We start from the raw sequence: 21,360 nt of genomic DNA on the forward strand, positions 1-21,360 counted from the left end.
GGGAGCGGCGGTGGGGTCAAAGGCTACAACGCGCACCACGTGGGCCGGTGACTCCGTCCTTCCCGCAGCGGCCGCGGCGCGCAGGGCACTTGGGTTAGTGGCGCGGCGGGCGGCGCGGACAGCCAAGCCGGACGCCCGCTCCCGCCGCCATGGTCATCAAAACGGACGAGTTGCCGGTCGCCGCCCCGGCCGACGGCGCCCGGGAGCCCAGCTCGCAGGCCGGTGGCAAGGGGCGGCCGGGCGCGGCCGGTGAGCGAGGCCGGGGCCAGCGGACAGCTGGGCGGGGAGGCTGGACGGGACAGAGCGGGCGGGTGGGTTCGGGCTTTACGGGGACCGCCGCTTTCCCTCCTCCCCGGGCCGGGTTGCATCTCCCCGGGCCGCCCCCGCCCTGAAGGTCACCTTCACTGTCGCCCCCGGCTGCGGCCTGGGATTCGCACGTGGGGTCCCGGGGAGGACAGCGTTAGGGGGGACACGTGCGCGCACACGCGGTTTCGGGGTGCGCCGCCGCCGCAGACCGGTGGAATCGGTGCCCCACCCCCTCCGCGCGCGGGTATGGGGAACCCTCGGGGCTGGGGTCACTGACACTTGGCTCCGTCCGGCACCCCTCGCGTAAGGATCTCAAGCATAATGTACCAGCCTGGAAGTACACAGCGTTTCTGTACACAGGGCTGCAGCCCTGCGAGTAAGGCTCAACCTGGGACTTCCCAGGTTTGGTCTGTAGGAAGAGCGCGAGCCGGGGGTGGGTGTGTATTGTGAGGGGGCTTCTCTAGTTCATTCCCAGAAACAATGCTTTAACCCCAGGTCTTCAGGCTCTGATGTCTTCCCTCTTCGGTGTTGGCGGGATCTGCAGACCTAAGGGTCTGCTTGCGTGGAGTCAAAGCCAAACTCCTTGGCAGGAGGAGGTGTTTGTGCCAGAACTTGATCATTAACCCGCCTTATTGCGAAAAGTGGATCAGCTCAGGATTGCTGTTTTTAAGGCAAAGGTCATTAGTGTGGAGTGGAGCTCCCAGCTGTCCCCCACGGGGGCTCTGTGGAGGTGGCTTTGGGAGTGGCTGCCGCTCTTCTCTGGTGGGTCCTGCTTCATCTATTTCTCCTGGGCTTCCTCTGTTCCTTCCATCATGTCTTAGACTCCAGCCTTGAGGCTGGAAGCCCTTTCCCAGGGCCTCAGTTGTCATCTCCAAATCATCCTCAGGGCCTCGGGGCTGGGCTGTGGTCCTTCTCTCCCCTGGATGGTGGTGGGAATGTAGAACTACCCCTGTCTTCCACTCCCCCCAACTCTTCTCAGCAGGACTTGTCATCTTCAGCTCCCTTCCTAACTTCAGTGAGTCAGGATGGGAACAGTATTAAGTAGGCTCTCTGACCCTGTCACAGCATAGTTACCTTGTATTGGGGGTAGGTACTGTAGCAGCTTTGCTGATTGCTTAGATGAGGCCAGGGTTTGGGCAGAACAGCAGATGCTGATGACTCCAACCTGCCAGGCTGTGTGATCTGATGTGGCTGTGAATCAGTGGGGCAGGCCAGATAAGCGGAGGTCCGGTCTGGCAGATTTCCCTCCTAGCAAAGAGACCTGAAGAGATAAAGTGACTAGCCCAAGGTCACACAGTGCTTTAGCTGTGGGGGGGCATTTGGATTTCTAGCTTATGGTTGACATGCCAAGGCTTCCCTGATCTATCCCAGAGGAAGCCGGGACAGGCATGTTGGTTTGGATTATATGCTGAGAACATGGGGACTGAAGAGGGGAGAGTCTGCCGGAGGATTTCTCCGAGGGCTTGTGTAAAAAAGCCCCATCTCCACTATGTGCTGAGAGGCTCTGTCTGGGGCAACCTGGGTCAGGGGAAGGGCACAGCTGTTCATTTTCTGGAAACTGGGAGCATGATAGTGGTGGGACATTGGCTCCTTATGTCTCTGGGAAGCTAGGATAGATAATTAGAATTTGAATTACAGCCGGCCTGAAGCTATTCAAAGAAGTAGGGTGGCCTTAAATGGAGACCCCCCCCCCAACCCCCCAGCAGGCTCCCATCCAGGCTTCTGACCCTTAGGACCCAGCTGTGGAAGGCTCTCCAGTCCCTTTGAGGAGGTAATCAAGGCCTTTTGGGGTGGGGGGCAAGGGTCAGTTACCTTCTTGGGAATAAAGCTGCTTTTAGGGGTTAAGAGAACAGGCAGGTTTTTCAAGTTCACAGTGGTGTGTCAAGTTCCTTCTGCCTAGGGGAGGGTTCCTTGGAGTTGAGGCCCAGACAGAGAAGGGGGCTGGCAGACTGGGGAGGAGCTTGAAGGCTTAAGGGGAGCTCCCTGACAGAATCCTAAAGCTCTTGATTTGGGGAGGTCTGAGTAGACTGGCTTGAGGATCACTTAACTATCTCCAGACCTTGCAGACATGTCTCTGGCCTGGGGGGAGAGAAGGAGACAGATGCCCATATCATCAGGGTCTTCTGCAGGCTGCCTGCCAACCCCTACCCTTTCCTTTGAAGCCCTGTTCCCTGGGAGGGGGTGATGTGTCTTTCCAGGCCTTACTTCCTGCTGGAGCCTCACCTGCTAAGGCCTTGACTGGGGCGGGGCCTGGCTCTGGCACAGTCTACTGAGTGAGGCCATGCCAGGCTGGGGAAGACACAGAGGCCACCTGGGATGGCCTAAGTTTCTTTTCTAACTCCTCCTTTCTGCTGCTCATGGGGTCTCTGCTCCCAGGCCAGGACAGGGGTACACTTTATCTCCACATTCTGACCCAGTCAGTGAGAACTAGGGGTGTGTATATGCAGTGTGCAACTTGGGCCACCCCTTCCCATTCTGCAGAGAACCATCTTTTGTCCTTTCCCGAAGGCCCAGATCCTCAGGGCAGCCCCCTGGGATATGAGAGGAGGGGATGTAGAGGGTTGGAAGGGTGCTGTGGCTGGGGATCGATCTGCCTCCTGGACTAAGCCCTGAGGCCTGGAGGAGGAAGGGGTACTGTGTACCCAGTGGGTGCTGCAGCCTTAAGGAGTGGCACTCAGAGGCATGGGTTTGGGCATGTGACAGACCTCTTTTTTCTTGACCTGGCTTGGCTGCCTGTTGACTCCGGGTCTTGGGGCAGCTTGCTTCCTAGCCTTCTGGAGCCTCAGTTTCCTCAAGTGAGATGAGCTGGTTGAGCTGATTGAGGGACTTGCTGTGGGATGGGCCTAGAGTGAGCACTGACTTTCTGGGAACCAGAATGGAAATGGTTGTTGTTGCTACTCGGAGGTCATTGCCAGGCTGTTCTGCCCCACCCCCTTTTCCAGAGGGTTAGGGTGTGATTCGGAAGAGGGCAGGATAAGAGGGGCTCTGCCTGGGCCTGGCCCTTCTTACCATCTGGCCAGTGTGTGTAGGCCTTTGTGGGGCCTGTGGAGAGGCTGAGGACCTGCTGTGTGCCTGGCCATCAGGGCTGCCTGGGACAGGACTGGACTGGAGGGGAGGGGGCCTGGAGTGAGCCTGGCTCCCCGCCCCCACTCTGGTTAGTATGGATGCCGGAGCAGTGCTGGCTGGGCCCTGGCAACAAGTCAGAGGCCCTGGGAAGGCGCCCTGGCGAGGCTGGGCATGTTCCTTCTCCACAGCCGAACAGCCTTCGGCCTCTTGCTGCCAGCTCTGTTTTCCCTGAGGGAGAGACTTGGTTTTCTCCTGGCAGCGCAGGGGCTGCTGGGTAGGGAAGACAGAGCCTGCCAGCTCCGTGGTGGAGCTGGAGGCCCGGGGCACGGGTGCAGTTGTCCTCTGGGAGATTGAGGGCCCATCCCCCCTCCCACTAGAACCTGTGACTGTCAGAAAGAGGAGAGCGGCCAGGTCACCTGCAGGGGGCAGCATGAGCCAGAAGCCTCAGCCAGCCACTTGACCCAGGAGGCAAGGTGCTCAGAGTCTGTGACTGGTGGACGGGGTGGCCACCTCATGGCCTGGGCCTGGGTCTGCACCAGCTGTTGCCGGCAGCTGGCTGAAGCGGTCCTGCCCACCTCCACTGGGGTTGGGGCCGAGGAGAGGACCCCTTTGCTGGGCCTTGCCCCTGCCAGCCTGTCCCCAGGGCCCTCAATCCTGAGAGGCCCAGGTACCCCAAGCTGGGCTGGGTTCTCCTGCCCCCCTAATGGCTTCGCTAGCAGTGACCCCCTTTTTGGTGGGTACAAGGAAATAGGCCTGAGCACTGGTAGCAGCTCCACCTGGGGTCCTGGAGCCACTGGGGCCTCCTGGCCCACAGCTGTCCTTCTGGCCGACCTTGAGCAGGATGCGAGGCAGGGGGAGTGTGCCCTTCCCAGGGCTGCCCCAGCAGGCCTGGCCCCACTGAAACCCGAAGCCGGCCAGAGCTCCAGCCCTGGGCTGACCAGCTGCATGGGGGCGAGGATAGTGGCAGAGGCCAGAACAGGGGACTCAGGCAGTGCCGAGCCTGAGCTGGAGAGCTGGCTGCCTCGCTGCCATGGTGGTCCCGAGACTCCAGAGCCCAGGAGAGAGCAGCCTCCAACTGCACCAGGTGGGCTGTGGGGGGCAGCAAGCCAGGTGGTCAGCCTGTTGTGGAGGTATCACTTGGCCTTAATCCAGTGGTAGGGAGACCTTCAGGGTTTCTCAGAGGAAGGAGGAGGGGAATGGAGGCTACTGGGAACCAGCCATGGTCCTTTGAAATCTGATAGGGGATTGGGTACCCCTGGGACGTAACCTGGTGCTGAGGTACCTTCTGGGCAGGCAGGCTCCCGGTCCAAGGCGAGAGGGGTGGGAGCTGTGGCCACCTTTGCCTTTCTTCCCTGTCCCCCTTTCCCATCCCTCTTAGCCCAGACTCGGAGTGCAGGCTGCCTGTCTGGGGCCGGGTATCTGACTTCTCGCTTCTGGGGTCTTAGACCTCAAAACTGCTGTACCGTGCTGGGGGGAGCCCTTCTTGCATCTGCTCCTATTCCAGGAGCTTTCCCACAGCAATGTCTTTCTCAAGGACCCAGTTAGGGGAAGTGCCTCATATCTGCCATTCCTCTTGCTGCCTTTTGGAAGCTGACCAAGCACCGCCCTTCTCCCCACCCTCTTGCTTGTTTGTCATAGAGTTAGCCTGATTCTCCCTTTGGGGTGGCCGCTTCCTTTAGGGGCTTGGGGTAGCACTGCCTGGGGCTGCGGGCTCACTAGAGAGAGGTCCTTGTGTGTCCTTGTGGTTTTCCAGAATTTTCCTTCCGGTCTGGAGGGGTGTGCTGTGGACAGGGACGGGGGCGATAACAGGCCTTGAAAATCCACAGTGGCCATGATTGAGGGCAGTGTGTTGGCATGGTGGTGTGGGCTCTTGACGGGGGATCTGGGGTCCACTGTTGACCTTGGACAAGCCTCTGAACTTTCCTGGGCCTCAGACATCCTTATTTGGGGAGAGGAGGAGGGAGCTATATCTCAGCTCCTGGCGGTCCTGTTTATCACTAAGCTGAGGGGACACGGGGAAGAGGGAGTGGCTTCTCTGCACGTCCCCGTGGTGTACCCTTCTGTGCTGGGCTTATCTCCTTTCCTGAGGCCCCTGGCTCCACGTTTATGGTGGGTCTGGGTAGGGCCCACATAGGTCTGGGGAGAAGGCACCTCCTAACAGTAGGTCGGAAGAGGTGGGAGCAGAGCTGGGTGAGCTGACCTGTCTGGAGCTCTCAGACAAGCAAGGGGCCTGTTTGGTTTCCAGGCAGACCCTCGTGGAAAGGCCCCAGGGCCAAATGGGTATCCAGGCAGGCTTGTGTTTTGCCGGAGTGTTTGTGAGGAGGTCCTTGCTCCCCAGGGCAGGGAGGGAGCTCTCCTTTATTCCCTTTAGTGTCTGGGCAGAAAGGGAAGGTTTTGTTCCCTGCTTTCTTCTCTTCCCCACAGCTTGTGAAATGGGTGTTGTTCACAAATACTGGACTTAACTCCACATTTGCGGTAATTAATTCATTAATTCAGTGCCTTTTTGTTGAGTGCAGGAAAGATGGAAGGAAGATAGAGCTGCGAGTATGAAGAGTCCCCCAGAATGTCATAGAACAGTGTTCTGGGAGGTGTCACCATGTCTCTGGAGCAGTGAGGAGGCAGTAATCCTGTTGTCAGGGATCATTTGGGCAGGCTTTAGAGAAGGGGGTTTATTTCACCTGGGTCTTGATAGATGAGTAGGAGTTTGCCCGATGGAGTGGTATACTGAGGGCAGTGTAAACTACACAAAAGCACAGAGGTGGGAGGGAAGATGTGTATCCTGCATGTCAGGCTTCCTGGTAGTTTGGTGTATCTCAGACCTTGACAAGGAGAGCGGCAAGAGTTGAGATGTACCTCAGGCTGCCTGAGAGCTTTGGCCTAAGAAGCTTGGATCTGGTTAGCAGTGGGTTCTGAGTGGTGACTTGAAATAGGGGATAGTGGCCTGTATTGGGGCCATGGCCTGCTTGGAGATTAGGTTGGGTGACTGGGGGTGGAGGGGCTTTCACCAAGCAGAGGCCAGCTTGTGGAGGAAGGTGAATTCCATGTCAACAGGATGAGTCTTTGGTGATGCCTAAGGGATGGCCACATGTTGAAAAGCTTGAGCGAGGCCTGGATTGGCCAGGTTAGCTGCATGATGGGAGGGCATTGGAAGTCCTGGGAGATCAGGTGGGATGAGGAGAGGCTGGGGCCCCGGGATGCCCACAGCCTGGGCTACCGGAAGGGGATGGAGCTGGAGAGCAAAGAACATGCGAACAGTGGCTACCAGGGAAGGGGAGGAGAGAGTGAGCCATGGTGGGTGTCGCTGAGAAGTCCGACACCTCAAGGCCAGAGAAGACAGTTGGGTTTGGCCCTTGGGGTGGCTTTAGGGAGACTGATTTGGGTGGGTGTGCTCAGATGGAAGCCAGACTGGAGGACTGAGGAGCAGATGGCAAGGGAGGGCCCAGCATGTGGAAGGGAGAAGGCAGCGTCCTACAGGTGGCCAGGGTTGAGGGAGAGTTGTGTGCCCAGTGTGAATGGGACTGTGGAGTCCGGGGTGAGGCTGACTGAGTCTTGGGAGGAAATGCGGATGCCATTCTCTAGGGGCCGCGTCCACCCAGGTGGATGAGGCCGACGGCCCCACTTGATTCAGCTCCTTTCTTGTTACCCGCAGCGCTGCCATCAGTCATGCTACTGAATGGAGACTGTCCAGAGAGCCTAAAAAGGGAAGAAAGGGCTACTGAGCCGCCCAGGGAAAATGGTCTGGATGAATCCGAGCCAGGAGAGGAAACGACTGGACAGGAGGTCATTGTCATTCAGGACACAGGCTTTTCTGTGAAGATCCTGGCACCTGGGATTGAGCCCTTCTCTTTACAGGTAAGTGGAGGAGGGTGCTGGGGACCAGAGCATGAGCCTGTTAGGATAAGGCTGGAAAGGCATGCCTGGTCATCACTTGTCCTAGCCTCATACTGTAGGGAAAGCGGTATGTCCTCACCAGGGTGGCTGGGGCCTTTTGCCTGGTAGGTGTCCCCCCAGGAGATGGTACAGGAGATCCACCAGGTACTCATGGACCGTGAAGACACGTGTCACCGCACCTGCTTCTCGCTGCACCTGGATGGCAACATGCTGGACCACTTCTCAGAGCTGCGCAGTGTCGAGGGGCTGCAGGAGGGCTCGGTGCTACGCGTGGTGGAAGGTTTGTCTGAAGTTGGGCAGCCTGCCAAGGGAGGGCGCACAGAGGTGGGGCTAGGTGGCACTCCACCCACCCCCACTGCTATCTCTGTGTCACAGATGAGTGCGTGGAGGCTCAGAACAGGGTGGACCTTGTGGAGGCAGGATTGGAGCCCAGGTCTGTTCCTCAGGCCTTCACACATGTGCCCTCCCACATTATCGGTTAAATATCAGAGTCATGATTTTTTTTTTTTAAAAATGGTACCAACCAAGGGCTTATAATCAGCCTAGTCAAATTCTATAGACAGAAAAGTTAAATCTCATAAGGAAACTAAAGTTTCACGGCTCCCAAGTAGACAAGTCAGGCCCAGTGTGGAGTGAGCAGCTGGTGTGGTGAGACTGGTTGGTTATAAAAGCTCCCATGAACTTGGGTCCCCAGGGGAGAAGTAGCTCAGGGGTTCTGGGCAGTGTGTGAGGTTGTTGCGAACACATATGGAAAGATGGAACCCAGCTGTGCCCAAACTTGATGAGGAACCCTCTCTTCTCCCCCAAAAGAGTCTCCATTAAAATTCACAAAGTATATACTGGGGGGCAGTGTTGTAGTTATGGGTCCTGGTAAGTCCTCGGGCCACCCCTGTGCAAGAGCTGCCCTGGAAGAATAGGTCTGAGGCTGCAGTGCAGGGCCCAACAGTTCCTTGGGCCTGCGTGCCTGTGACACTTGTGAACGAGAGCAGGGGCCTTTCGGTGAGCTCCCTGAGGCCTGGGTGTGCTTCCAGAGGCATTTCTTGTGCCCTTTGACAGAAGGTTCTTTGCAGACAAGGATCTCTGCCTGTTAGCAAGCAGGTGTGTGTGTGTGTGTGTGTGTGTGTGTGTGTGTGTGTGTTGAATCCAGAACTCCAGCTTAATGTGCTTATAATGGAATTTGTAAGTGGAGGCCTAAAATTTGAAAATCAAGACCATCGTGGAAGCACCATGGCAGACTTCTCTGTACTGGGTGGGTTGTTGCAGCGGCGAGCAAGGCCTGCCTCTCATCCTCCCAACAGAGCCATACACAGTACGTGAGGCCCGCATCCACGTGCGCCATGTCCGAGACCTGCTCAAGAGCCTGGACCCATCTGATGCCTTCAACGGGGTTGATTGCAACTCCTTGTCCTTCCTGAGCGTCTTTACCGATGGCGACCTGGGAGGTGCGGGAGGCATTGGGACTGGGGGTTGGGCAGAGGATCTTAGAGCAGATTGGCCAGGGGCTGGTGAAGGGGCCGTGGGCCGGGCCTTCCTAGCAGGAGGGGGCAGGGCTGGAGGCATCCAGACTGGGGCCATTTTAGGTGGGGAGATAGTTGGCCCCTGCGTGGCCCTGTGCTGACCACCAGCCTCGGGTCCCTTAGACAGCGGGAAGCGGAAGAAGGGCTTGGAGATGGACCCCATTGACTGCACACCACCTGAGTACATCCTTCCAGGGAGCCGGGAACGGCCGTTGTGTCCCCTGCAGCCCCAGAACCGTGACTGGAAGGTAGGACTCCAGAGCAGAGCCAGGGAGCAGCAGGTCTCTGGCTGGGCGGGAGCCACCTACCTGGAGGCCTGGCCTACTCATTCTTGGCCATGCTTGCAGCCCCTGCAGTGCCTGAAAGTTCTTACCATGAGTGGCTGGAACCCACCCCCTGGGAACCGCAAGATGCATGGGGACCTCATGTACCTGTTTGTGATCACAGCCGAGGACCGGCAAGTCAGCATCACGGCATCCACTCGGGGCTTTTACCTGAACCAGTGAGTCCCTGTTCAAGCCTGTTCCGGGTGTTTGGGCAGCCACCCAGGGTGTCCTGCGCAGCAATCACCCTCTTCCCACAGGTCCACGGCCTATCACTTCAATCCCAAGCCTGCCAGCCCCCGCTTCCTCAGCCATTCCCTAGTGGAGCTGCTCAACCAGATCAGCCCAACCTTCAAAAAAAACTTTGCCGTGCTGCAGAAGAAAAGGTGGTGTCTTTGCTCCGTCTCTGCCCCTTGCCTCACATCCCATGACGGGGTGGGGTGAGGCTACCAGCGTGAGCTCCATCGCTTCTGCCCCAAGAAGCCATGCCCTCAGCCCCCAGCACCCCAGAGCCTCCCTTCAGGGAGCTGTTAGCCGGGCCCCAAGATGGCAGCCCTAGGAGAGGTGCCCATTTGCTTCTGTTAGACTTTCCGGTGGGGGGGTCTCGGTGCAAAGACACAAGAGCTGGTGGGGGCTTCAGAGAAGGAGGCTACGACAGGGCTCTGAGCTTGGCAGGCTTCCCCATCTCCCCCTCTCCCTGCCACAGGGTCCAGCGCCACCCATTCGAGAGGATTGCCACCCCGTTCCAGGTGTACAGCTGGACAGCGCCCCAGGCAGAGCACGCTATGGACTGCGTGCGTGCGGAGGACGCCTACACCTCCAGGCTGGGCTATGAGGAGCACATCCCTGGACAGGTGCCTGCAGCCTGGCCCTGCCTGCCCCGGGCTCTTCTCTCCTCTCCCCTGCTGGGGGCCAGGCTGGGTTCTGTGTGCCTCCCTGGAGGCTCCATCTACTTGTCTGTCTCGTTCACTTGGGAGCCTGTGAGGCTGTTCACGGGGAGGTGGAGGAAGGGGTGCCCACAGCGGGTCTTGGGGCTGGGGCTGAGCCGGCATCTCCGTCCCTTTACAGACCCGGGACTGGAACGAGGAGCTGCAGACGACAAGGGAACTGCCCCGCAAGAACCTGCCTGAGCGGCTCCTTCGAGAAAGAGCTATATTCAAGGTGCCTACGGCTCTCGTGCCTGTCTGGTAGCCTCAGGCCTGTTTGTTGCCTGCCGAGATGTCCAGACAGGGTGCCTTGCAGGGCGTTGGCTAACTTCTCGCCTCCGGCAGAGCAGGCTACCCCAGTTCTGATTTTTGGCCTCTGTGACACTTGGGAGTCCATGGGCTGGGTGGGGTCAGGGGGACCTCCTTCCCTGTGGGCTGTGTGACAGGGTTCTTCCAGCCTCCCACCCGCCACTGTCTGCCTTCAGGACCTCGCCTGGACACACATGTGATGTTATCTAGAGAGATGAGGGAAAAAGAAGCTTTCAGAAAAGCCGTTTTTAATCTCCAATAATCTTACTGCCTAGAGATGGTAATGGTAAAACTAAGATCTAAGTGGTTTGAGTACTAACTTTGCCAGGGGCCGTGTCGTGTGTGATCGGCATCATCTCTTGTAATCTGTCAGACACCTTGTAAAGGTCGGTAACTTTTGTCGTCGCTGTTTTATAGACAGAGAAAACAGGTCTGAGAGGTGACCTGGCCAACTTCACCTGGTACATAATTGGTGGATCGAATACCTGGTCCAGCCCTTCTCTTTGTTAATCACTAAGCTCTGCTGTCTCTGAACATCAGTGTTAAATTTTTTTCAAAAAATGGGTTTCTTGTGCTTTTCCAAGTGTGAGGAAGCTAAGGTTAGAGCCCCCGGGCCCTCGGGGCCGTCCACGTGCCTCTGCTGTCTGGGTGAGCTTGGCCAGGTGGGCCCAAACCTGTGGCTCTCAGGGATGGCGCCTTTCTCACCCTCCCTACCTCGACCCCTCAGGTGCACAGCGACTTCACGGCTGCAGCCACACGGGGCGCCATGGCGGTCATCGACGGCAACGTGATGGCCATCAACCCCAGCGAGGAGACCAAGATGCAGATGTTCATCTGGAATAACATCTTCTTTAGCCTGGGCTTTGATGTTCGTGACCACTACAAGGACTTCGGTGGGGATGTGGCGGCCTACGTGGCGCCCACCAATGACCTGAATGGTGTGCGCACGTACAACGCCGTGGACGTGGAGGGGCTGTACACGCTGGGGACGGTGGTGGTGGATTACCGTGGCTACCGCGTCACAGCCCAGTCCATCATCCCTGGCATCCTGGAGCGGGACCAGGAGCAGAGTGTCATCTACGGCTCCATTGACTTTGGCAAGACGGTGATGTCGCACCCTCGATACCTGGAGCTGCTGGAACGTACTAGTCGGCCGCTCAAGATCCTGAGGCATCGGGTGCTCAACGACCGCGGCGAGGAGGTGGAGCTCTGCTCCTCCGTGGAGTGCAAGGGCATCATCGGCAACGACGGGCGCCACTACATCCTCGACCTGCTGCGCACTTTCCCCCCTGACCTCAACTTCCTGCCCGTGCCCGGCGAGACGCTGCCCGAGGAGTGCACCCGCGCCGGCTTCCCCCGGGCGCACCGGCACAAGCTCTGTTGCCTGCGCCAGGAGCTGGTGGACGCCTTTGTGGAGCACAGGTGAGGGGCCAGGCTTTTGAGGGCACCCAACCAGTAGACAGTTCTGGGGTCTGGTCCTTGACGGGAGACGCTTTGGAAGGTGAAGAAGAGGGGCACCTGGGTGGCTCAGTCAGTTAAGCAACTGACTTCGTCTCAGGTCGTGATCTCGCGGTTTGTGAGTTCGAGCCCCGTGTGGGGCTCTGTGCGGACAGCTCGGATCCTGGAGCCTGCTTCGGATTCTGTGTCTCCCTCTCTCTCTGCCCCTCCCCCACTCACACTCTGTCTCTCTGTCAAAAATAAATATTAAAAAAAAAAAAAAAAAAGGTGAAGAAGAGCCAGCTTTGGCCCCAGTCATTACAGTCCCAGCACCGCGCACTGTGACCTCACGCTCCGCTACATGGACATCAGGAGCTTTATGTGGGTGGAAAATTAGCAGCCAGCTAGCCCAGTGGCTCTCGGCCGAAGCAGCACTCTTCCTCTGAGGAGCATATGGAAATCCACTAACGTGTTTTTAATGTTCCAGCGCCAGGCGGTGTCACCGCTGCTGGCATTTGGTGCTTAGGAGTCTGCCACGTCGAATGCCCCTCACCACGATCAGTCTCCTCACAATGCCAGGGGGGGATCTGTCTGTTTTGAGCTTGGCCCGCATGGAGCCCCTGGCCACTCCTTTGCTAACACTCCAGATTTCCTCTTTCTGTGGGGAAGATCCCGGGTGTGGCTGTGACCTGCTACTGCCTGATGGAGTTGCTGGGGTGGGAGGTGTCCACGTGCTGACACAGACCAGGGGTCTGGGGCCTGCCCCTGGTCCCCGCAGCCAGCGGGAGGCTGCCAGGCCGGCGAGGCTCCCGGATACCGTCTTCCCATCTGGTGCTCTGCCCCGTCTGCTGCGCTCTAGGTACCTCCTCTTCATGAAGCTGGCTGCCCTGCAGTTGATGCAGCAGAAAGCAAGCAAGATGGAGAACCCCACCTCACTGGAAAATGGTGACCCCCCCTCCTCGGAACCTAAGCCTGAAGACCCTCCGGGGCCCGAGGCAGGAAGTGAGGAGGAAGGCGGCAGTGCTAGCGGCCTCGCCAAGGTGAAGGAGCTGGCGGAGACCATCGCCTCAGACGACGGGACAGGTGGGGCTGCTGTGCATGGGGGGAGCGGGGAGCCCCGGTTCTGTCCCGGCAGCTGGCGCCTGCCAGCGGTGGCTTGCCCCAGCCCTGAGAGAGGCCGGCAGATGTCTGCGCGGAGCCGGGGGAGGCCTGGGGTAGCACAGCCTCCCCCTCTGATGGTGGGGCGGGGCTACCTCCGAGCCGGCCGTGTCTCCACAGCAGACCCTCGGAGCCGAGAGGTGATCCGCAACGCGTGCAAGGCAGTCGGCTCCATCAGCTGCACAGCCTTTGACGTCCGCTTCAACCCTGACATCTTCTCACCAGGCAAGTGTTACATTAGGACGGGCAGGATACCGTGGGGGTCATCTTGGGGCCCTTGGTCTGGCGGGTGCTGGCCTTTATCTTGCCACCCCTGCATCCCTTCTGCCTGGCTCAGGCCTCTGCTGTCCCTCCCACAGGGGTTCGTTTCCCCGAGTCCTGCCAGGAGGAAGTTCGGGACCAGAAGCAGCTGCTGAAAGACGCCGCCGCCTTCCTGCTGTCCTGCCAGATCCCTGGCTTGGTGAGGGAGGGGCCACAAGGGTGGGGGGCTGCACAGGGCATGCTGTTAAAGGGCCTGGTGCTTCATCCATCTGATTCTGGAAGCTTGTGGAACCTTCGCAGGAGTAACTCCTTTAGACCTGCTGATCTGTGAGGCAGGCGGGGCAGAGTGCTTGTCACCCTCGTACATACAGATGGGGCTGCTGACCAAGGGAGGCCTCGGGCGCAGGCTCTGCTTCGCTGGGCCTGCCACAGGGGCCGGCAGCTGGGGGTCTGGTCCTCCGAGTCCCTGTGTGATGAGACAGCTGACAGAGGGGGCACTGGGGCATCTGGAAAAAAAGGTGGGGGGAGGGTCCTCTCCTCACCCTCGTAAGCTTAGTACATAGGCTTCTTGGATGATGGAGCCCCTGCTCCCTACTGAGGTAGCCCCACAGTCGGGTGGCACGCCGGTCTCGGATCTATGAGCCCAGTGTTCTGTGCCAGCTGCCCTGGCCCCCAGCCTGTCCTCTCTGAGGCTTGACAGAGCTGTGACCCCCAAGTGGCTGCCTCTGCCCTATCCTGCGTGGTCCGGGGAGAACCTGTGCTGCCTTTTGGGCTCTGCCAGTGGGGCTCCCTCACCTCTGCTCCCCTGCTGGGAAGCACCTGCTTCCCTGTGACTGCCATCCCGTTTTCCTGTCACTTGTGCAGAAGGCTGGGGTGGGGGGGGCACGTTCTCACGTCCTGGCTGCCACTTTGTTTTTTTCCCTCTTCCCAACTGGGAGCTGGGGTCTTAGTCCCCTCCTTCCCTCAGGGCCTCAGGATGGCATGAGCTCCCCACTCCCCTCCCCCGGAACACCCAGGGTGGGAGGAGGCAGAGGGCCCAGGCTAGGGGCCCTGACCTGCTGCAGCCCGCAGGTAAAGGACTGCATAGACCATGCGGTGCTGCCCATGGATGGGGCCACGCTGGCTGAGGTGATGCGCCAGCGTGGCATCAACATGCGCTACCTGGGCAAGGTGCTGGACCTGGTGCTCCGGAGCCCGGCCCGAGAACAGCTGGACCACATCTATGTGAGTGATGCTCGGGGCGGCCAGGCCGTGAGGCATTGGGGCTGGATGGAGGCCTGGGGCCCAACCAAGACTCCCTTCTTGAACCTTTGCAGAAAATTGGCATTGGAGAGCTCATCACCCGTTCTGCCAAGCACATCTTTAAGACCTACTTACAGGTATTGCTGTTCCCACCACAGCCTGGGGGTGGGGGGTGGGGGGTGGCAGGTGGGATGGGCAAGAGCCCTGGGTTGGGGCCTGAGGGCCCTTGTGACTTGAGTCGAACCTCCTCGCAGGGAGTGGAGCTCTCGGGCCTGTCGGCTGCCATCAGCCACTTTCTGAACTGCTTCCTGAGCTCCTACCCCAACCCTGTGGCCCACTTGCCCGCCGACGAGCTGATCTCTAAGAAGAGGAACAGGAGGAGGAGAAACCGCCCCCCGGGGGCAGCAGATAACACGGCCTGGGCTGTCATGACCCCCCAGGAGCTCTGGAAGAACATCTGCCAGGAGGCCAAGAACTACTTTGGCTTCAGCCTCGAGTGGTGCGTGGCAGCACGGGGTGTTGGGCTCTCCGCGGCCCGGCGCGGGGGCAGCGGTTGCAGGGTGGGGGCTGGGACTGGAGGGAGGGAGCAGTGGAGGGCTGCTTGCCGGGGTGATGAGGGGATGGGAACTGGTACTTGGGCTTGGTCCTTTGGTGGGGAGGCAGCCGTTGACGCAGGGGGCAGAGACGGGGGCTGGGCCGCCCAGGCCCACCTGCCACCTCCCCCCACAGCGAGACTGTGGACCAGGCTGTGGAGACCTATGGGCTGCAGAAGATAACGCTGCTGCGGGAAATCTCCCTGAAAACTGGAATCCAGGTGTGGATGATTCAGGGGGTCCCTCCTAGCTCCCACAGGGTCGGCAGGAGCGTGGGGGGAAGTGGCCTTCTCTCGACATGGGGTGCTCAGTCGGGAGGTGCTGGCCGTTTGAGCCCAGGGTTGAGGCCACCTTCGGGCTTTGGGCTGTGTCCCCCAGATCCTGCTGAAGGAGTACAGCTTTGACAGCCGCCACAAACCCGCCTTCACCGAGGAGGATGTGCTCAATATCTTCCCCGTGGTCAAGCATGTCAACCCGAAGGCCTCGGATGCCTTCCACTTCTTCCAGAGTGGGCAGGCCAAAGTACAGCAGGGTGCGTGGCCAGGTGTGGCTGGGGGGTGGGGGTCCCCTGGCTCGGCCCTGACCTTGCCGCCCTTGGGGGTGCCCTGCAGGCTTCCTGAAGGAGGGCTGTGAGCTCATCAATGAGGCCCTGAACCTGTTTAACAACGTGTACGGAGCCATGCACGTGGAGATCTGTGCCTGCTTGCGCCTCCTTGCTCGTCTCCACTACATTATGGGTGACTACGCCGAGGTGGGCCTTGAGCACCCTCCGGGCTGTGTCCACAGAGGCCGTGGGGCCCGGCCTGGCGCTGGGGGATGGCAAGTGAGGGAGCTGGGGCCATGTTCTCACTCCGTGCCGCAGGAGGCGGGAGCCCGGGCCTGGGGACCTGAGCCCCAACGGTGGGGCTCAAGGACGCTGTTCTCCTCAGGGGGTCCCCTAGGAGGATCAGGCAGAGACCAGGGAGACCCCAGGGAGTTGCTTGTCCTGCCTGGGAGAGCTGCCTCGCTCGCAGACGGGGTGCTTCCTGGGGACACTGGGAACGATAGTCTGAGGCTCACGGTGCCGGGTGCCTTGTAAGAGCCACGGGGAAGCTGTTGGGAACGTCGCTAAGCATTCCTTGGCCTGCTGGAGACCACCTGCCTGGTCATGGGGCGGGTGCACTGTAGGCCTCCGCTTGTCCTTCAACCGTAGACTCTTTCATTTATGTGTGCCTTTTTTTTTTATTATTACTGTTTTAGATTTATACTTAAGCATAGATTTTGTTGGGGTGAGAGACTCAGGGCGAGCTATTTAAAAATGCCTCGGAGTGGGGCCTGGCCTTCCATGCTCACAGCAGCTGAGTTGTGAACACTTCTCTGCTGAGGAGGCTGCGCTGCTCGAGGGCTGCTTGGGGGCCGGGCAGACTTGATGTGGGGCGGCACCCGCGCTGGGATGATAATTCCCCACCTCTCCCAGGCCCTGAGTAACCAGCAGAAGGCTGTGCTGATGAGCGAGCGAGTGATGGGCATCGAGCACCCCAATACCATCCAGGAATATGTGAGCAGTTGGGGGCGTGGGTGGGGGGTTGCGCTGGGACCCAGGACCCTCTCCTGACTCCGCTGCCCCTGCAGATGCACCTGGCCCTGTACTGCTTCGCCAGCAGCCAGCTGTCCACGGCCCTGAGCCTGCTGTACCGCGCCCGCTACCTCACACTGCTGGTGTTCGGGGAGGACCACCCCGAGATGGCGCTGCTGGATGTGAGTGCTGGGGAGGGGCAGCGGGGCTAGCCCTCGGCCTAGCGAAGCGGCACTGACCGGGGCCCTCCCGACCGCCCCCAGAACAACATCGGGCTGGTGCTGCACGGAGTGATGGAATATGACCTGTCGCTGCGCTTCCTGGAGAATGCGCTGGCTGTCAGCACCAAGTACCACGGGCCCAAGTCCCTCAAGGTGGCCCTCAGGTGAGAGCCCATGCTGGGTTAAGGGCATGGGGCGCCCAGGGCCGCAGGGACATGGTCCCGGAAGGCACTTCGATTGAGGGTGGACATGGGATCTGGCAGCCTGTCTTCCATCTGACTCCTGAGGGATTTTCTCTCAACTTGCGTCTCTTCTCCAAGTCCCGGGCTTCTTTGTTGCCCTTGGGTAGATTCCAGAGGGGAATCTAGAGTAGTCCGAGCCCCTGCGCCAGGCCCACTCATGTCCCTTCTGCACCCTGCACGCCTCCTTGCAGCCACCACCTTGTCGCCCGGGTCTACGAGAGCAAAGCTGAGTTCCGGTCAGCCCTGCAGCACGAGAAGGAGGGCTACACCATCTACAAGACCCAGGTGGGCCGCGGCAGGGGCTGAGGGGGCGGCGCCGGGCCCTTGGGCCGTGGCTTCGCTGACCCTTTCCTGCCTGTGCCACCTACCCCGTAGCTGGGCGAGGACCACGAGAAGACCAAGGAGAGCTCCGAGTACCTCAAGTGCCTGACCCAGCAGGCCGTGGCCCTGCAGCGCACCATGAACGAGATCTACCGAAACGGCTCCAGCGCCAACATCCCGCCCCTCAAGGTACGCTGCCCCCCCCCCCCCAACTGCATGTGCACCCGCCCTACCCCCCACCCTCCGGCTTCCCCGCGCGCTCACCGGCTCATTGGCACCGCCCCTCAGTTCACAGCCCCCAGCATGGCCAGTGTCTTGGAACAGCTCAACGTCATCAACGGCATCCTCTTCATTCCTCTCAGGTGAGGCCCCCGCTCCGCTTGCACTCAACTCCCATGTGGAAGCGGGCTTTCGGTTTTTCTTTTTAAAATCTGTAATTGCTTGTTGTGGCTCAGAACTGAGAAGTACAGCCAGTGGTAAGAAGTTCCCAGTGAATCTTTTCAGGAAATAGCCACGTAGTTGAGCAAGCACATGTCTGTAATCTTTTCCTTTTATTTATTTGCACAAAAATTGTAGCAGACTGCGCACGTGGCCGTATCTTTCTGCACTTACTGTCCCTTAGCAGCCTTTTCCTTGTCAGTATGTAAGAGCAGCTTCGTTCTTTCTCTGGTTTCCCGCTGCCTCCGTGTGGGGATGGGGTCCTGCTGTGGCTCTTAGAACAGCGCTGCCTTCGTGGGCTTCTCGGTCCTGCTGGCCTTCCACCGGCGGAGGACGTGGGTTCGGTCAGCCAGGGGCTGGGGTGCTGACAGCGTACCTGCCGCGTGTGTCGCCCCCGCCCCACTGCCACCTTCCGTGTGTGATCTGCTGTGGGACAGACCACGTGGCACTGCGGATCGGAAGTGAGGGTAAAGGCTGAGCAGGAGCCGGACCTTAACTGGAGGCTGTGTCGAGTGCACCGTGTTCTTACTGTCTTCGCGCTTAGGGGCCTTTTTGCTTTGCGGAGGGGAGCGCTAGTTCCACACGTCTCTCCCCCCACTGCAAAGAGCGGAGCCTGATCTTGCCCCAGGTTCAATTTTAACCAAGGCCAGTAAGGTGACAGAGGGCCCAGGCTTGCTCTGACACCTGCCCTTCATCCCTGTCCTTCTACTCAGCCAAAAAGACTTGGAGAACCTGAAAGCCGAGGTGGCACGGCGGCACCAGCTCCAGGAGGCCGGCAGAAACAGGGATAAGGCTGAGGAGCCCATGGCCACCGAGCCTGAGCCAGCGGGGGTCCTGGAGGATTCAGCCTCCCAGCCCCAGGCCGCCAAGGACCCTTCTTCCCCGGGCTTGCAGGGGTAGGAAGGGAGAGACAGACGGACAGTCAGCCAGCTGCCCTGTTACCCGGTGATCCAGACTCCAGGAGAAGGGGGGGCGTGCCCTACAGATCAGGAGAGGAAACCAGTCCCTCTTCTGCCATGTTTCCAACCCCAACCCCACCCCAGCATCCTCCTGGGACCCTGGCCTGGCCTGCCTGCCCCCCTCCCCCAAAGATGTTTTTGCACTGGTTCAATGAATATACGATGCAGAGGCCTAATTGAAGACACGCAAATGAAGTGTGTGGGCATCGGCTCCCAGTCGGGGGGGGCAGGTGCCCCCTCCGGCCCCCCCATCCACAAGCAGGTGTGTGCGAGCGAGTCCGTGCCCGTGAGTGTCTCGATCCGTCCTTCCTAACTTGTACATAGCCCCGTGTCGGTTCTGAGTGGATGACGTGAAGATGAGATTTCTCAGGTCATTTGAATGTTTGACATTATGGCTGCTGCTTCTGCTGCCTCTGCCCCTGGGCCCAGCCTGGCTTAGAGTCCAGGTTTGAAGCCAAAAAGAGGGGAGCTTTCCTGTGTCCTGGGAGGGGGAGTCCGAGCTCTGTGGCAGGGCTGGAGGGTTGGGGGTGCACTTTAGCTTTGTGGTGAGGCGAGAGCTGCAGGGGCTTTACCGGTTGTGACCGGGCCTTGCCTTGCCGGGCTGGGGGGAAGGGGGAAAGGGCGGGCAGTGGTGGCTCCCTAGACACCCTGTTCCCGGCCCTGGCCTGACTGCCCTTGGGCCCCAGCGGGAGGCAATGCCTCCCCACTTCCTGCCCCTCAGCAGGAGATAACTTTAGGGGCTACAGTCTGAATGTATCCTTCTCCCCATTTTAACCGGAGCTGCCTGACGCACAGTAGGGCCGGGGCAGGTGAGGGGCTGGGGCAGCCGGGGCTGAATCATGGATCCTGAGGGGAATTTACTAGATACAGGAGTGATTGCCACTTGTTTGTGGAGCCCAGCTCCCTACCTGGTCCTTGTCACACAAGCACCTCCTACAGAGAGTAGCTCTGGGGTGGGGGGTGGAGGGGCCACCGTGGAAGGTAGTGGCTCCCACGAGCCCCAGCTGCTCCCTCTCCCGCCCTCCTGCGCCGCTTCCCTGTGCCTGCTGTTGGAGCCCTGATGGGGTGGGATGGGGGGTCGCCGCCCTGGTGAGCTTGAGGGAGCCGGTCAGGGCTTGCGCCTCTGCCCCGGGGGCTTTGTGGGGAGCTGCGGATGGGTATGGTCTGTCCAGATACCTTGTTTCAAAGGCAGTGGGTGTGAGCTGGCAAGCGAAGCCTCCCCACCGCTGATCAAGAACTTTTTCTTGTTTTTAAACCATCACGTCTTCATTTCACATTGGAATAAAGTGAGTTTTTGAAACCTGCTGCCCCAGCCTCTCCTGTGTGTTCTGTACCAGTCTTGTTGTTGCCAGAAATATTACTAGTAGAAGGGGTGTTTTGTTTTGTTTTTTAATCTTATTTAAAACCAAGTTAGTTAACGTAGTGTAATAATGGTTTCGGGAGTAGAATTTAGTGATTCATCACTTATATATAAATAGAAGAGTTTTGTTTTTTTTTTAAATGTTTTTATTTTTGAGACAGAGCATGAATGGGGGAGGGGCAGAGAGAGAGGGAGACACAGAATCGGAAGCAGGCTCCAGGCTCTGAGCCATCAGCCCAGAGCCTGACGCGGGGCTCGAACTCACGGACCTCGAGATCGTGACCTGAGCTGAAGCCGGACACTTAACCGACTGAGCCACCCAGGCGCCCCTAGAAGAGTTTTTTAAAGCATATGAATATCAATTAGTTTAAATTCAACATTGTCCTTATGATGTTGAAGTGGGAGGAGAGGTTAGAGTCATAGGCACCCAGCTAGGGTTTACCTGCCAGTCATTAGACCCAGAAGAATGGCCCAACAGGTAAATGTCACCTGTTGGTCACAGAATTAGAGGCTGGGAATCTCTCCTCCATAGAGCTGTGTGTGGTACGTGTTAGAGGGACGGCCAGTTGGGGTGAGGGGTGCTGTGGGGTGGGGGCCCAGGCCCTGTGCCTGCTGGCCTGGATGGGTTGCTGAACACCAGATTTGTGGCATCTACTCTTGTCCCTTTGTCGGAGTCAGGAGAACTGGGAGCACCCCCCAAGGGACTAGGAGCCCTGGGATGGAGGGGGGTCTGAGGGTTGCCACCCTAGGGTTAAGTTTCAGTCAGCCAGGTCTCAGGGGAAGGGGTTACCATGTAGGTGGGCTCGAGGGGCAGGGCCTCGGAGATAGGAGGGTGCCTGTGAGGGGTCTGCTGCCAAGAAGAGGGGAGGTCTCATAACTGGTGGCTGCTGTTGGCCAGCTTGAGCGGGTGGGCTCAGCAACATGCATACTCCAGTATCTTTTTGAATTCTTGGAGAGTTTGTGTGTGTGTGTGTGTGTGTGTGTGTGTGTGTGTGTGTGTGTGTCTGATATTCTCTGAAAAGAAAAATGAAGTTCTAACATCTGTTCCTTTTTCTGAGCCAACTGAAGACATTCTTGACCTTCAGGTGTTTTTAAATTTTAATACGTTTTATTTTGAGAGAGAGCACAACAGTGCAAGTGGGGGAGACACAGGGGAGAGGACAGAGAATCCCAGGCGGGGTCCACGTTGTCAACACAGCCCGATGTGGGGCTTGAACTCACAAAAGTCATGAGAT

The 21,360-nt window shown here is 59.0% G+C and overlaps 1 protein-coding gene across 4 annotated transcripts; it reads left to right on the forward strand.

Moving 5' to 3' along the window:
- CLUH (clustered mitochondria homolog) lies at positions 1–20,070 on the forward strand. 4 transcript variants are annotated; one of them, XM_043583429.1, is made up of 26 exons: positions 1–249; positions 7,022–7,224; positions 7,372–7,543; positions 8,562–8,705; positions 8,904–9,028; positions 9,128–9,282; positions 9,364–9,489; positions 9,810–9,957; positions 10,172–10,264; positions 11,066–11,760; positions 12,635–12,858; positions 13,054–13,158; positions 13,293–13,393; positions 14,266–14,418; positions 14,511–14,573; positions 14,691–14,935; positions 15,166–15,250; positions 15,408–15,561; positions 15,641–15,780; positions 16,486–16,566; positions 16,641–16,766; positions 16,848–16,969; positions 17,239–17,332; positions 17,423–17,557; positions 17,657–17,730; positions 18,520–20,070. In XM_043583429.1, exons 1-26 carry the CDS (start codon positions 150–152, stop codon positions 18,704–18,706), a joined length of 4,050 nt encoding a protein of 1,349 aa, XP_043439364.1. In that variant the 5' UTR covers positions 1–149; the 3' UTR covers positions 18,707–20,070. The 4 variants fall into 4 exon arrangements, with proteins under 4 accessions (XP_043439364.1, XP_043439365.1, XP_043439363.1 ...); XM_043583430.1 differs by having other exon boundaries at positions 13,057–13,158; XM_043583428.1 differs by lacking the exon at positions 1–249 and adding an exon at positions 4,434–4,456 and having other exon boundaries at positions 13,057–13,158.
- Positions 20,071–21,360: the final 1,290 nt, after the last annotated feature.

This window comes from Prionailurus bengalensis, chromosome E1 (genome assembly GCF_016509475.1).
Source record: "Prionailurus bengalensis isolate Pbe53 chromosome E1, Fcat_Pben_1.1_paternal_pri, whole genome shotgun sequence".
Classification (NCBI taxonomy): domain Eukaryota; kingdom Metazoa; phylum Chordata; class Mammalia; order Carnivora; family Felidae; genus Prionailurus; species Prionailurus bengalensis.

Coding starts and splice junctions, on each gene's coding strand:
- CLUH (XM_043583429.1), top strand. CDS start 150: ATGGTCATCAAAACGGACGAGTTGCCGGTCGCCGCCCCGGCCGACGGC. Junction 9,029..9,127: donor CCCAGAACCGTGACTGGAAG/GTAGGACTCCAG, acceptor CCATGCTTGCAG/CCCCTGCAGTGCCTGAAAGT. Junction 15,562..15,640: donor GCAGGCCAAAGTACAGCAGG/GTGCGTGGCCAG, acceptor GGTGCCCTGCAG/GCTTCCTGAAGGAGGGCTGT.